This window comes from Diceros bicornis, chromosome 30, assembly GCF_020826845.1.
Source record: "Diceros bicornis minor isolate mBicDic1 chromosome 30, mDicBic1.mat.cur, whole genome shotgun sequence".
NCBI lineage: Eukaryota > Metazoa > Chordata > Mammalia > Perissodactyla > Rhinocerotidae > Diceros > Diceros bicornis.
Window position 1 is genome coordinate 7,307,008 of NC_080769.1, and position 16,278 is coordinate 7,323,285.

At 40.0% G+C, this 16,278-nt stretch overlaps 1 protein-coding gene across 2 annotated transcripts in view; it reads right to left on the reverse strand.

Moving 5' to 3' along the window:
• Positions 1-14,315, reverse strand: part of LOC131394548 (zinc finger protein 14-like) — a 209,229-nt gene extending 194,914 nt beyond the window's left edge. The window contains exons 1-3 of one of the 2 annotated variants that reach the window (XM_058525936.1): positions 14,178-14,314; positions 280-406; positions 15-75 (exon numbers count right to left, since the gene is read on the reverse strand). In XM_058525936.1, coding sequence (XP_058381919.1) covers positions 15-75; positions 280-406; positions 14,178-14,303 — 314 coding nt within the window. In that variant the 5' untranslated portion in view covers positions 14,304-14,314. Of the gene's footprint in view, positions 1-14; positions 76-279; positions 407-14,177 lie in introns of both variants that reach the window. The other variant, XM_058525937.1, reaches the window with a different exon arrangement.
• Between the last annotated feature and the right edge of the window lie 1,963 nt (positions 14,316-16,278).

Consider the following 16,278-nt stretch of genomic DNA (forward strand, 5'->3'; position numbering starts at 1 on the left):
TGAGTGTGACTCACCTCTGTTTTCTCTCCTGGCTTTCATACTGATCTTCAATATCATGATCTTCCCATATTTTTCCTGAAATGCAGACCCAGAATGATGACTGCCAAGTATTGGAAATTATAGAAAAAAAATTAGCTTTAAGTGCATGATGAGCTATGGCCATTTCTAGTTTATTTATCAACATCCTCTGTTTCCAAATTCTACACATTGGAACCATGTTGATGGGTAAGAAACACTTGTTCTCTACTTGATGAAGGGAAGGAATGTCCTTATTCTTACCTATTGAGGCCAGGTTCCTGAAGGTTTCGCACATCACATCTCTGTAGAGTTTCTTCTGTGAAGGATCCAGTAAGGCCCACTCCTCTGGGGTGAAGTTCACAGCCACATCCTCAATGGCCACTGAATCCTAAAAGATCACAAACATGTGTAGAGTAGGATGCATAAGGCTGACAGCACTGGGGATCTATACTCCATTTGTAGGAAGGTTGCATAAGATTCTGTCATCTCCAAACATTTATTCTATGTTGTGATCATCAAAAAGTCATTCATTTCCTGTACACACTTCCTCATCAATTTAATAGTATTTTGACACATGGAAATTATTTACATATTTTTACTGTGATCACATTACATCATATTTCTCTGTAATGGCAGGGTATAGAGCACATTAGGAAATGACAGAAATGTTATAGAAATAAGGTAAATATCATTTTAGGACTGATGATTCCTTGTGATAAAAATTCTTTCATATTCTTCCTTATTACCCACCAGTCACAGCGCTCCATGAAGCAGAGGGTCAAATCTGCATGAGGTTTCAATGAATTAAAAACATAGTGAAGAACTGGAAACTGTGCGTACTCCCATCACCAACAAGAGAGGCCAGGAGGCCTGTAGAAATCAGACTTATAATGAAGCCCAACTGGCCACATTGTCCTAAATTCCTCCAGATCATTACAAGGAATCAGATGCAGCTGGTGAATGTAAAACTTCTTGGGGGGAAGCATCACTTGTAATGCGTAATATTTATCATAGACTCAGTTCTTCCTTTCTCTCTCTGTGTGATTGGTGGGGATAGAAAGTTATTTTGAGGGCCAGCCCCGTGGCTTAGCGGTTAAGTGCGCGCGCTCCGCTGCTGGCGGCCCGGGTTCGGATCCCGGGTGCGCAGGACACACCGCTTCTCCGGCCATGCTGAGGCCGCGTCCCACATACAGCAACTAGAAGAATGTGCAACTATGACATACAACTATCTACTGGGGCTTTGGGGGGAAAAAAAATAAAATTAAAAAAAAAAAAGAAAGTTATTTTGAACTTAGAGCTCAGACACAAGGAAGAAGGCATGACAAATTAGACCATAAAATCCCTATAGTCAACTGCCTCAAGGCTACTCTTCCTGCCAATAGTTAGAACACACAGTGAGATAACAATGTGCCAGAACAGCTCTTTCCAGTCAAACACTAACAGTGCACCTTGAGCCTTGCTGGCCTTGAGGGGCAGGTTAAGAGCTACAGATTGTAAGGGAGTTCACTGAAGTCCACAATGGTTTGACAGTCAATTTGCTGATTATTATACAATACGTGAAGGATTTCACAGTGCTTTCCTCCAAAGAACATAAAATCTCCATTCTTCAACTTCAACAGGATGTGTTTCCTGACCAGACACTCTAGATGATGCCCTGCCAACTTCTGATCTCACACTTAAGGCACTTAGAAGCAGTCATTCTTGATCTCACAAGACGAAAATGAACAACATTGAAATGTACAACTCTTCTTAGATCCATGAAAGCCTTGAGATCATAGGGCAGACCAGTGTCTCCAAAATTAGGAAAAAGATGAAAATAGATGGCATTTTGAAATGTAACTCAGATACTTTACTTAACAAGGCCTGTACTACACAAATTATCTGTTTCACCAGAGCCCGATGCAAAGACAAAAAGAACAAAAAATACAAACACAATTCCCATGAAGCCTAGGACAATCCTCTTTAATAGAAGGTATAAAGTACACATAATGGGAATATCTGAAAGAAACAACAGACACAAATAAACAGAAGAAACAAGTGAAGTAATAATCACGAAAATATCCTAAAATTAGTGATAGCAAACCACACATCCAGAAATATCAGAGAACACTAAACATGATAAACTACAATAGTGCATACCCCCATGATATCATATTCAAACCCTAGAAAAATCAAAGACAGGGAATATATTGAGAAATGTCAGAGAAGAAACATCTTGGGTATAAAGAAACAAAGATTGGAATTAAACTGAACTTCTTTTCAAAAGCAATGTGCGCAAGAACAGAGTAGAGTGAAATATTTAAAATTTTGAAAATAAAAAAAAAACACTCCCCTAGAATTCTGTCAAGAAAAATTCTTCAACAAAAAAGGAGAAATAAGGAATTTTCTGAGACAAATATTGAGGAAATTTGTCATGAGTAATTTGTCATCCACTTTGAACAAAACGTTCAAAAATCTATCAGTAAGAATGTAAATGACAAAGTTAGAGGCTTATTTTTATTTATTTATTTTTTGGAGAGGAAGATCAGCCCTGAGCTAACATCCATGCTAATCCTCCTGTTTTTGCTGAGGAAGACTGGCTCTGAGCTAACATCTATTGCCAATCCTCCTCCTTTTTTTTTTTTCCCCAAAGCCCCAGTAGATAGTTGTATGTCATAGCTGCACATCCTTCTAGTTGCTGTATGTGGGACGCGGCCTCAGCATGGCCGGAGAAGCGGTGCGTCAGTGCACGCCCTGGATCCGAACCCGGGCCGCCAGTAGCGGAGCTCGCGCACTTAACCGCAAAGCCACGGGGCCGGCCCCAAAGTTAGAGGTTTAGAAAGAGAAAAAATAAAGGTAAAATTTCTTTCATATTTCTTATAAATAATGTAACAAATGACACTTTGTTTACAATAATATTAGCAACAATGTATGTGGTAATGAGAAGCTTATGGACAAGTGAAATAAACGACAAAGAAACAGGAAGGGGAAATTGGGGACAGTGGGTTAAGAGGTACTTGCACAACAGTGAAGTGGTATAATGTTATTTGGCAGAGGAGGTGCGTTATTTGTAAATGTATACTGACAACTCAAGGGCAACCACTAGAAAATGCTTTTCAAAAATATGTAACTGATATTCTAAGACACAAGAAGAAAACAATCAGAGAAAATGCTCAATTTCAGCCAGAGAACACAGAAAAAAGGTGCAAGACAGAAAAAAAAAGGGCAAAAAATAGAAAACAGTCCAAGACTTCATAAGTATTAACCCAGCTTTATCAATAACAGCTTTAATTATCAATGGTATCAATACAATTGAAACACATAGTAATATCAGATTTCAAAGAACACAATTACACATTGTCTACAAGAAACCCACTTTAAATATACACTGATAGATGAAGGGTAAAGGGATGGAGAAAAATAACCAATGCCAACACTAAGAAAAAGAAAGCCGCCATAGGTATATGAATTATAGACAATGCAGAGATAGAGAGGGACATTAGACACTGATAAAGGGGTCTATTCTCCAAGAAGGCACAGCAATGCTTCACGTGTACCTGCATAACAACAGAGGGGCAAAATACACGAGGCAAGAACTGAGAGAATGCAAGGAGAAATAGATGAACCCAGTACTACAGCTGAAGAATTCAACATCCCCTTATCACAAATTATAAATTCCAGTAGGCAGGAAATGAGGAAGGACAGAGATGAATTGAACAGCACTGGGAAACAACTGGATTTCATTATAATCTGTGGAATACTTCATACACAACAGCAGAATATACATTCTTCTCAAGTTCACATGGAATATTCTCCAAAACAAATTATATTCTGGGATATAAAGCACACCTAATCAAGTTTGAAAAAACAGTACTCATACAAAATATGCTCTCACACCACCTAGACATTTATCCAGAAGTGAATAATATCAAGATTGTTGGAAAACCTCACATAGGTGGAGATTAAATAACACACTTCTAAATAATACATAGGATCAAAGAAGTCTCAAGAGAAATCAAAATTTATTTTGAACTAAAGGAAATAGGGCCGGCCCCATGGCTTAGCGGTTAACTGCGCGCTCAGCTACTGGCGGCCTAGGTTCGGATCCCGGGCGGGCACCGACGCACTGCTTCTCCGGCCATTTTCATTAAAATGAAAAACTACTGCTCTGAGAAATACAGTGTTAAGAGAATAAAAACACAACTCACAAAGTGAAAATTTTTGTAAAACACTTATCAGGTAAATGACTGGTATCTGAAATATCCAAAGAACACTTAAAACTCAACAGTCAGAAGACAAACATCCCATTTAAAAAATAGGCAAAAGATCTGAACAGACAACTCACTGAAGAAGATATATAGATGGGAAAAAAGCAATATGAAAACAGGCTCCACAGCAAATGTCATTTGCAAATGGGAAACTGCAAATGAAACAACAATGAGGGATCATTAAACACTTATTAAATAGTTAAAACTCAAAACACTCGGAACACAAAATATTGGTGAAGATGTGAAGCTACAGGTAATCCTCATTCATTGTTGGTGGAAATGCAATTTGGTAACTTACAATGGAAGCAGGAACTTTCTTTTTTTATTTTTTTTGTGAGGAAGATCAGCCCTGAGCTAACATCTCTTAGACAAGCATTCAAGAGTTTGTGAACATGTGCAGATATGGCCAATTTCTGGCCAGCAGTAAGATGACTGCCTGATGTTTGGTTAGCTCTGGTGACTCTTGGGTGTGGTTCATCAGGGGATGTCCCAATTAAGGGATGAAGAGCAGCAACTCTCCACTGAGCTCCATCATGTATGAATGTGTAATGTCGTCCTTAAAGTCTATGCACTCCCCAGTGCTGTGCATTCAGTTAATCCCATGGAACTACCCAGGGAACCAAGGTATCTGGGAAAAGGACCTCCTCCATCACCCTAGCATCTTTCAATGAACTGAAGAAACAAAGGCCATGTCCCTCCTGCAGGTAGTATAAGCTACAGGGTCAAGGTTAGGTTCCATCACATCACAAGTAAGTGTCGGTAGCTGGTCTGAGCTGGTGGGAAGCTCTTTCCCCGGCCAAAGGCATAGCAGGTGCCTCGGCAGAGGGTCACATGCTCAGTGTTTGTGAGAGCCTCTTATTTTCAAGAGATCTCAGTGACAACAGCAGCTCTAATGGCACATAGTGTGGGGACCAGGGCAGGTTCTTGCATCAGAAGCCTATGGACAACTTAAGGTCCTCCTCCTGAGAGCGTGAAATCACTGTCATCAGGGTTAGAGGCCTCCTCCATGACAACTAGTTGCTTTACAGGGTTTAAGGACCCCAGGCTTAAGTGCGGTTTGAACTAATCCCTTTGCTGTGCCGAACTCGCCCTGTGAGTATTGTCCGCTATAACCCAGGGGGTCAGGATCTTTGTTGCAATATCTGCAGAGATGGCAGCAACTGCAGCAGTTACTTAGGGGTCCTGGTGAGACCTCTGGAATCTTGTTACCTTGTGGCTGCATTTTCCTCTCTTCTTTCTCTCTGAAATAATTGCTCTTTAAGAAGTAACCATCTGGTGGGCTCAGATCCTTCACAGGGTATAGTCATTCTTGTAACCCCAGGCCTCCACTAATTTTGAGGCAACTCCAGCCTCAGTCTCACCTTCACATTAAACACACAGATGCCACCCAAGACAAAAAAAATTGTCTATACTTAAAGATTACAACGTGATCATCTGATATACAATTTATATACCTGACGTTTTTTCTAAGACAGTGGATTAAGCATTCTCACCAAACACACACACACAGAAAAGTAAGCACCTAGGAGTGGAATTGATGGGTCATATGGTAATTTTAGGTTTTACATTTGAGGAACTCCCAGACCTTTTCCGGCAGTAACTACACCATTTTATATTCTCACCACTCACGTATGAGAGTTCAAATATATCCTCAACGTAACTTGTTATTATCTCGCTTCTTGACTCTGGCCATCCCAGTGGTTGTGAAGTGGTATCTCACTGGGGTTTTGATTTGCATTTCCTGGATGGCTAACAATGTTCAGCATCTTTTCACATGCTCTTGGCTATTTGTCTGTCTTCCTTGGAAAATGGTAACATCTCCAGTATATTCAAGAATAAAGGGCCGGCCCCGTGGCTTAGCGGTTAAGTGCGCGCGCTCCGCTGCTGCGGGCCCGGGTTCGGATCCCGGGTGCACACCGACACAGCGCTTCTCCCGCCATGCTGAGGCTGCGTCCCACATACAGCAACTAGATGGATGTGCAACCGTGACATACAACTATCTACTGGGGCTTTGGGGGGAAAAAATAAATAAATAAAATCTTTTAAAAAAAAAAAACAATAGAAGTGGCAAGAGCAGACATCCTTCTTTGGTTCCTTATTTTCAGGCGAAAGCATCCAGTCTTTTACAATTACATATAATATTAAAAAAATAAAAAATAATAATAATAAAATGAAATATAATGTTAGTCGGAGGTTTTCCATATGTGCTCATTATGACATTATGACATTTCATCCATTCCTGGTAATCTGAGTGCTTTAATCATGAAAGGGTACTGGATTTTGTCAGTTACTGTCCCTGAGTCTATGGAAATATTCTGCCATGTCTGATTTTTACTCTATTGATATCCTTTATTATATGAATGGATTTTGAGGCGTTAACCCAACATTTAATCCCTGGAATAAATTTCACTTGGTCATGGTGTATGATTCTTTTCTATATTGCTGGATCGGGTTTGCTGGCATTTGTTGTACGGGCCTCACAATATTAGTATGAAGTGTTTGCTCCATATTAATTCTTTAAAGAAATTGTGAAGAATCGTTATTAAACAATCTTGAATGTTTTGGAGAATGCTGTAATGAATCCATTCTGTCTAGCCTTAATTTGTGGGTAGTTCTTTGTTTACTGTTTCAACCACTTCACGTATTATGTTTCTATTCAGATTTTTCATTTATTCTTGATTAGGTTCAAGTAGTGTGTGTCTTCTGAGGAATTTGTCCATTTCATCTAACTTATCCAATTTGTTGCCATACAATTGTTCGTTGAATTCTTTTATAGTCTTTTTTAGTTCAATAATGTCAGTAGTAATATCACTCTTTCTTCGTGATTGTATGAGTTTGAATGTTTCCCTGTTTCTCTAGTTCAATCTAGCTAAATATTTGTCAATTTTGTTAATCACTCCATAGAACCCACTTTTGGTTTCATTGATTTTCTCTGTGCTTTTTCTATTCCTCATTTCATTAATTTCTACTCTAATTTTTATTATTTCCTGTTCTCCTTGCTTTGAGTTTGGTATCTCATCTTTTTAAGTGTGTTTGGGTGAAAGATTAGGTTACTGATTTGAGATCTCTCTTCTTTGTCAGTATAGGCATTAATGGCTATAAACTTATTTGTTTCTACTGTTTTAGATGCAGGCAATAAACAGTGAAACTTTAGTTATAACGTTTTTCATTATCTCTAGCGATAGTCTTTGTTTTAAAGTCTTATTTTACTAGGAAGTTTTATCATCCCTGCAGTTATCTTGTTTGTGCTGTTTACAGATGTCTCTTTCCAGAGCGTTTAATCTTAATCTGTTTATATCTTTGAAGCTCAAGTGTGTTTCCTGTACATAGCATGTATTTAGATCATGATTTTATTTTTTACTTTGAAGTGACAATCTATTTCTCCTGTGTGGATAATGTAATCCACTCGCATTTACTATTACTGACATAATTGCAATTATTTGCCCTTTTTTTTCCCCATTTTCTACAATTCTCATATTCTTTTTAGTTTCTCTTCTCCTGCTTTTATGGTTTTCTATTGCAATTTATTGAATATGTCCTAATGTAGCATTTTAACTTTTATTTTATTTTATTTTATTTTGTGAGGAAGATCAGCCCTGAGCTAACTAACGTCCATGCTAATCCTCCTCTTTTTTTTTTGCTGGGGAAGACCGGCTCTGAGCTAACATCTATTGCCAATCCTCCTCCTTTTTTTTCCCCCCCGAAAGCCCCAGTAGACAGTTGTATGTCATAGTTGCACATCCTTCTAGTTGCTGTATGTGGGACACGGCCTCAGCATGGCCAGAGAAGTGGTGCGTCGGTGCGCGCCCGGGATCCGAACCTGGGCCGCAAGCAGCAGAGCGCACGCACTTAACCGCTAAGCCACGGGGCCAGCCCCATTTTAACTTTTAAATGACGTCTTCACTATATTTTTGGAGTTATTTTGTTAGGAGTTATGCCACTAGTAAACATATACTTCTTAATTTATAAGAATAAACTTTGAACGTATACTAGCTTAATTTCAGGGATATATGGAATTTTCACTCCTATATACCTCTCTTACCTTTTGCCATTTTTGTGGTATTATTGTTATGCACATTATATCTATTCATGATATAACTCAACAACATATTGTTACACTTATTTCTTTACCATCTGTAGTCACTTCCTTAGCCCAACACAGCTTTGCTCTCACCCAGGAACTTTGTGCTTTTAATGAGAAACAAATTACAGATACATTACACTTCTATATGTAATAAGCAGAACAGCATATTGAATATATTGTATTTTATACAATTCCTTTGATAATAGCTACGAGAAAAAGGAGAAAAAAATATTTATTCTGTCTTTCATATTTATATAATTACTTATATTTGTATTTTTGTTTCTTTTTGTCGATATCAATTGCCATCCTTGGTCACTTGCTTTTAACCTGAAGAACTCGTTCAGTAATCTCATGAAAGAGTTGGCTGTTAATAAATTTTCTCAGTTTTTGCTAATCTGGGTAAGTCTTTATTTCATCTTTATATTTTGCACAGTAATTTTGGTGAATATAGGATTCTCGGTGGATAGGTTTTTTCTTTGTGCACTTTGAATATGTTATCCCTCTGCTTTCTGACCTCTTTTCTCTGCCTAGATGTCACTTGTTAATTTTACTTCGGTTTCCTGTAAGAGTTGGGTAATTTTTAAATTGTTATTTTTTTCCCCAGTGTATAGTTCCTACTTTCCTGTATCTTCATGTCTCATATTTCTGATGCAAAAAAGACATTTAGGGTAATATGTTTTAGCAACTCTGGGTTCTGGTTCCCTTTCTACTCTTACTTTTTATTGTTTTAGCTTAATTGCTTGTTCAGTGACTGGGTGGCAGCTAGTAAAGGCTGGACAGAAATGTGGGTGAAGCTCCATTTACAGCCAAGGGTCCTACTAAAATGCTGCCAGCATTCAGGGAAATAAAAATGGCTAAAATGAGGAACATTCCTATTATAAGATCATTTAAGAAATGCACTTAAAAACAAAGTCTTCAAAATTTCAAAAATACCTTCATTGCAAGTTTTTTTTTTTTTATTTTATAATTTTATTTATTTCTTTTTCCCCAAAGCCCCAGTAGATAGTTGTATGTCGTAGTTGCACATCCTTCTAGTTGCTGTATGTGGGACACGGCCTCAGCATGGCCGGAGAAGCGGTGCATCGGTGCACGCCTGGGATCCGAACCCAGGCCGCCAGCAGCGGAGCGCGTGCACTTAACCGCTAAGCCACGGGGCCGGCCCTTCATTGCAAGTTTCATTCCAAAAACTTAATGATAAATTAAAGATATGACATACCTTAAATAAGACTACATGACAATAAACAAAATTTCACTGAGTTAATGGCCTCCTAGTCACCCCCATATCTACCTTCAAAGGTAGGCCCTCATATAGGTCCTTCCCAAAGTTCACAGGACTCGGAGGGTTTTTCTGGTGAACTACTACATCATTCCCTTAAAAGCCAAGAGAAACTACAATTAAAATTACTGAAAAACTTTGCCAAATTCTGATAGATACCAGAGCTACACCCACTACTTTAAACCCAACTTGGACCCTGCAGATGAAATCCTGGGAGAAGTGGCAAATGCCGGCTTTGGGCAAGAATTCTTACCAGAGCCAGCTCTCCTGCATCACTGTCTGTAGTGCCCAGGCAAGAGAGGGAAATAAAATTTCGTGTTGTCCCTGCTTTTCCAAATCTAGGCCAGTTAGTTATTGATCCTTTCTCTCCCAGGATTAGCTATTGCCTTCTTGCTTGCCTTGTTTTATGTCCTAAAACCCTGCTTGACTTTCAGCCTGCCTGGGATATGCAAGTTCTTATTTCTTGCCTTCGGCTTTCTTTGGAAGTAACTCTAGATCTTCTGGAGAAAGTATTCTTTGTACCCTCCTTGGGACAGCTCTTGAGTCCAAGAGGTTGTTCAATACTGCCAGAAGTATTCACTGCTTGTCCTGGATTGTCCTGGCAGAAACCTGACAAGATATTCCAAAGGATTCTATAACTTTATAACCAGAAACTTGGCTCATCTGCAAGCTGATACTCAGAACCTGATAGAAAAAAATTTTGCCTCCTGCTCTAAGCTACATGTACCCAGAGAGAAGGGAAAACATTCCAATATACGTGGATGGGTGCTAGTCCTTTAGCATCTAGGCTACAACCCAATTCTTTGAGGAATTGAGAGCAACTGTCCTGATCTCACAAATCCTTGCAAAACTACAAATGCAGCTCTAAAGGTAGTTAAAATTCCTTTTACCAATCCCAAATCTCCCCTGTTCTTCTCAAAAGGCTTAAGAATTATTAGCCTTAGGATTTCAAAGTCCTTCTTGGAGAAACTTGCATTGCTTCCCTGTGCCTCTGAGATGCAACTGTTAAAAGTATGAACTTCAGGGCCGGGGCCGTGGCTTAGCGGTTAAGTGCGTGCGCTCCGCTGCTGGCGGCCGGGGTTCGGATCCCGGGCGCGCACCAATGCACCGCTTCTCTGGCCATGCTGAGGCCGCGTCCCACGTACAGCAACTAGAAGGATGTGCAGCTATGACATACAACTATCCACTGGGGCTTTGGGGGAAAAAATAAATAAATAAAATTATATATATAAAAAAAAGTATGAACTTCAGGGAGGTAATTATATCAGAAGAAAAATGAAAGGGGGAAAGGTCATTTGAAACTCTGGCAAATAAAAATCTTTTTAGCATTTCTCCACAGATATTAGTGAAAGGCTTTAGCCATCTGAGTAGGTAACCTTAACTTATTCTATCTTCTAGAAAAACAACTTAGAATCAATTTCTTAATAACTAGTGTGTTTTACCTTGCTGTACCTGTCTTACGGCTAAAATCTTAAAACAAAAAGTGTAAGGTCTCTGTCTGCACGTGTCTGTATGTTTTGTAGATATGTGATATTTTCCACCTGTAGATGGTATTACTAAAGTTAATTTGTAAATAGTTCTATTTAATTGTCTTAAACAAACAAGCACTTAGTATTGATAAAATTCTGAAAAATATATTAGAAACAAACCCAAAAGCTTTTCAGGTTCACATGATATGGGAAAATATTTAGTATTAAAGCTAGTTTAAATTTGTTGATTTAACTAAAATAGACATGTCTTTAGAGTTATCAACATTGAATATAATGCAAACATACAACATTTATTCCATCTGGAGTTGTTAAATGAATTCATGCTATCTCTTACAAAATCTGTCAGCAAGAAAAACTAGGGTGATGGCTGACTTTTTCTAATGTCTATTGATGTTTTTGTGGGTAATCTAAAACTTAGTTCTTATCAAAATGCAAATTAAACAGATATAAGTAAGATAAAATGTTTCAAGTGTACTTTTTAAATAGTCTCCCTAAATATTTTTGGTAATCTGTAACCTGAAAGTTTTCCTGAGTTAAGTTAAATGATGAGTTAAGTTAAATTCACTGAATATCCAGATCATTTCCAAATAAGGAAAAATAGTGAAACAATGACTTAACATAAGTTTATCCATTTTTGCTTCCTTCTACAGAGGAATTAAAGATATTTGGATCCATTAGTAAACTATGTCTTCTGCCATGCTGAAAATCTCCCTCTGAGGAAGAACATCTTTCTAGAAATTATAAAAAGTATTTATGTCTCCCAATCCACAGAATGCTAATGTAAAAGATAGTTCATAATTGCTTGCTTCTTAGTTTTCATTAGAAATTAAAAATTTTGAAGGGTTAAAAATTCTAATATATGTAATTAAAACTGCTAAAAATAAAAAAGAAAGAGGAATTTTATGTGTGGCCAGGTCTGACTAAGATTGGAATAAATTTAGTTAGGTAAATGAGTTTCAATATCAAAAGTAAGGTGCTGCAAAATTATTACTTGGTTTTCTCTCTGTTAAAAGGACAAACATTTCTTCAACTATTGGTTAGCTCTTGATAATCAGAGATTATAAACAGTTTGTTTCTTTACTTTTCCAGTAATCTGCCTAGAAAATAAAAACAAAGATCTTGTGTCTTCTCAAAATAGTCACCTAAGTTCCCTGTGGTTTTCATCAGGTCTTTGATTACTTAAACCCAGTACACTGGATATTAAAAGAGCTAAATTTGGCTCAAAACTATGGAAGCTTCTGTATTTATTTGCCTTTAAAATGTTTTACTGTCATGGGGCCAGCCCCATGGCTTGGTGGTTGGGTGCGCGCGCTCCACTACTGGCGGCCCGGGGTTCGGATCCCAGGCGTGCGCTGGCGCGCCACTTCTCCGGCCATGCTGAGGCGGCGTCCCACATACAGCAGCTGGAGGGATGTGCAGCTGTGACATGCAGCTGTCTGCTGGGGCTTTGGGGAGGAAGGGGAGGAGGACTGGCAATAGATGTCGGCTCAGGGCCGGTCTTGCTCAGCAGAAGGAGGAGGATTGGTGTGGATGTTAGCTCAGGGCTGATCTTCCTCACAAAAAAAAAAAGAAAAGAAAAGAAAAGTTTTACTGTCACTTTTGCCAAAGAGATAAGTAAGTATTGTTTCACATTGATCTGTGATCCTAATTAGGAAAGTATCTGAAACCTTTTGATATTTTTGACAAACTTCTCAAAATAAAATTCTAAACAAAGTCTTTGACTTTCAAGTGACTTTGGATTTTTCCAGGGGGCGCCAGAACATCTCAAAGGATTTCTTCTCTCTCCTTATAAAATAGATGTTAAAGCAATAAGGCTTACCTAAAATGTTAAATTACACGGGAAGCATTTTCAAATAAGAAGTAATAGTAAGGGGGCCGGCCCCCTGGCTTAGCGGTTAAGGGCGCGCGCTCGGCTGCTGGCGGCCCGGGTTCGGATCCCGGGCGCACACCTGATGCACCGCTTCTCCGGCCATGCTGAGGTCGCGTCCCACATACAGCAACTAGATGGATGTGCAGCTATGACATACAACTATCTACTGGGACTTTGAGGGGAAAAAATAAATAAATAAAATCTTTAAAAAAAAAAAAGAAGTAATAGTAAGCATTCTTTGTGTTGTACCCACATATGTATATGTTTCCAGAAATTGGCTGAAATTCCTGGAAATCTGCTATGTTCGGGGTATAATATTAGCAGTCATAATTTGTGATCTTAAAGTTATATTAGAAAAATAACCAACTTTTCTTGTAAATTCCATTTTAATGAACTCTCATCAGATCTCTTTAACCATGGGCATTTTAAGTCTGTCATTTACAGTCAGTTGTTTTACTCTGATGCTTTTACAAAAGTGTTCCTGCAAAAGTGCTTCATCTTCAAGGAGATTCAAGGAAAGGATTTTTTGACAAGTACAAATTTCTAATAGCCTTTTTTTTTTGTGAGGAAGATGAGCCCTGAGCTAACATCTGATGCCAATCCTTTTTTTTTTTTTTTCTGAGGAAGACTGGCCCTGAGCTAACATCCGTGCCCATCTTCCTCTACTTTATAGGGGACGCCGCCACAGCATGGCTCGACAAGCAGTGCCACGGCGTGCACCCGGGATCTGAACCGGCGAACCCATTCCGGGCGGCCGCAGCGGAGCGCGCGCACTTAACCGCTTACGCCACCGGGCCGACCCCTCTAATAACTTTAAGATCATAAAAATAACTGGTAAGAATAAAGACTGCTCGGGGCCGGCCACGTGGCTTAGCGGTTAAGTGAGCGCGCTTCACCGCTGGCGGTCTGAGTTCGGATCCCAGGCAGGCACCCACACACTGCTTGTCAGGCCATGCTGTGGCAGAGTCCCATATAAAGCGGAGGAAGATGGGCACACATGTTAGCCCAGGGCCAGTCTTCCTCAGCAAAAAGAGGAGGATTGGCATGGATGCTAGCTCAGGACTGATCTGCCTCACACACACACAAAAAGAATAAAGACTGCTCTTAAACCTCCTTGGAAAAAATTATCCCAGGTCCTCCTCACTACCCAGATGACAGCAAAACCTCAGGGACTTGAACTTTGGATACACACCTCACAGCCGAAGAAGACTCCACCTGGCTTCTGGTCCTGACAGATGCTGGAGACCTCCAAATCAAATCGACAAGCAAGAGAAGTAGCTGACATCAATGTAGACTGCTTCCTTCTAAGATACCACATCAAGAATTCCTACTTTGGCTAAACCTAAAACCCTTACTCTTCTTTCTCTCTAGTCTGGCATTGGCCTCGAAAGATAAAGCCATCATCCATATCACCCAGGCCATTGGTAAAAAGAGTAACCTCTGGAATTCAGGCCAACCTTTTAATTTATGCTAGAAGAATGTCTAACCGACTCCTGGCCTGAACAGGGAAATGCAACAGTTCCTGTGAATGAATCCATTAACAGTGCCACCTTAGTGAGAGTGGTTTGTGCCCTCACAGGAGCTATCTTCGGCTGTAGTGGTGATCATTCTCCTCAGACCTATGAATGCCTGGATGGCTGGCACATAACTGGGCAATGCCTCTTAGGTTATCTAACTGAGCCCCTAAGTTTTCACAAGTGACTAAGACATTTCACTGGTTCACTCTCCTGAATTTACATCATTGAGTTAGAAAGGACCTACCAGAAGGCATTCAGGACTCAGGATTCACTTCCTTTCACAAGGTCATACTTCTCTGGTTAGGAGTAAATCTTGAAGGCGTTGGAAAATCCATTGCTAAGACAAGAGCTGCCCAACAAAGATCCTTAGACTCTCTGGCCAAAGTTGTTCTTGGTAACAGGATGGCCTTTGATTATCTTTTAGCTGAGCAAGGAGGAGTCTGTGCTGTGGCCAACACCACCTGCTGCACCTGAAGTAACATTTCTGGGGAAGATGAAACTCAATTACATAAATTCACTGAGCCAGCCACTTGGATTCTTTTAAATGGCGACTCCTTCAATGGGATCTTTCTTTGACTCATTTGATTTTGATTGGTTTGGGTCTTGGGGACATGGCTTCAAAGTGCACTCCAGATATTCAGAACTACCCTGCTCACTGTAATTATGACAAACTCTTGGGTGCACTGTATTCCCTCAGAAGTTTCAAATGCACGTTCAGAGATGCTAAGCAGCAAGCAAATGGTCTCCCTAAGACTGGAGCATCAGAAAAGGAATGAAGAGATGACTGACGTAAGATTGCAAACATGAAGGCTTGACCTGTGAACGTCACAGGGGTTAAGCAAAAACATCATGATCTCTGGATACTACTGAAAGGAACAACAAAAACAGAGAATGTCAGAGCAGGAGCTGAGAGTGGCGCTAAGGCCTTCAATATTGACCACATCTCTCAGTTAAGCTACGAGTCCAATCACAAATGGGGACATCGTGGAAAAGAAAATGATGGGCCCCAGTAGTCACTTTGGCTAGGCACACTTGACCAAACCAGGGTTTACTACCTAACCTAACTGCAGCTTCAACCTTCCCCAGGAAGGTAGTCTAACTGGTGAGTCTAGGATTTTCTGGTCAGCATCAATGAGGTAATCTGCCACATGGGCCCTCTCCAATCTCCAATCGAAGATGAAGTAATCCACCTGATAAGACCCTTTTGTCCCCAAAGGGAGGTAACTTTGCCTGAAATAAGCTTTCTTTTTCTGTTTATGACTTCCTCCTCCTGCCTTTCTGCAGCACTTTGGAGCCCCTCTCTACTTACAAGATGGGATGCTGCCCAACTGATGATTGCTCAATAAAACCAATTAGATCTTTAAAATTTATTTGGTTGAGGAGCTGGCCCAGTGGCATAGAGGTTAACTTTGTAAGCTCTGCTTTGGAGGCCCGGGGTTTACAGGTTTGGATCCAGGGTGTGGAGCTACACACTGCTCATTAAGCTATGCTGTGGCGGCATCCCACACACAAAATGGAGGAAGATTGGCACAGACGTTAGCTCAGGGCCAGTCCTCCTCACCAATTAAAAAAAAAAAAAAAAAACCTTATTCAGTTGAATTTTTGTTATTCAACACTATTAAAAATAAAATATGGCGGGGCCGGCGGTGGCGCAAGTGGTTAAGTGCGCGCTAAGTGCGCGCGCTCCGCTGCAGTGGCCTGGGGTTCGCAGGTTCGGATCCCGGGCGCACACCGACGCACTGCTTGTCGAGCCATGCTGTGGCGGTGTCCCATATA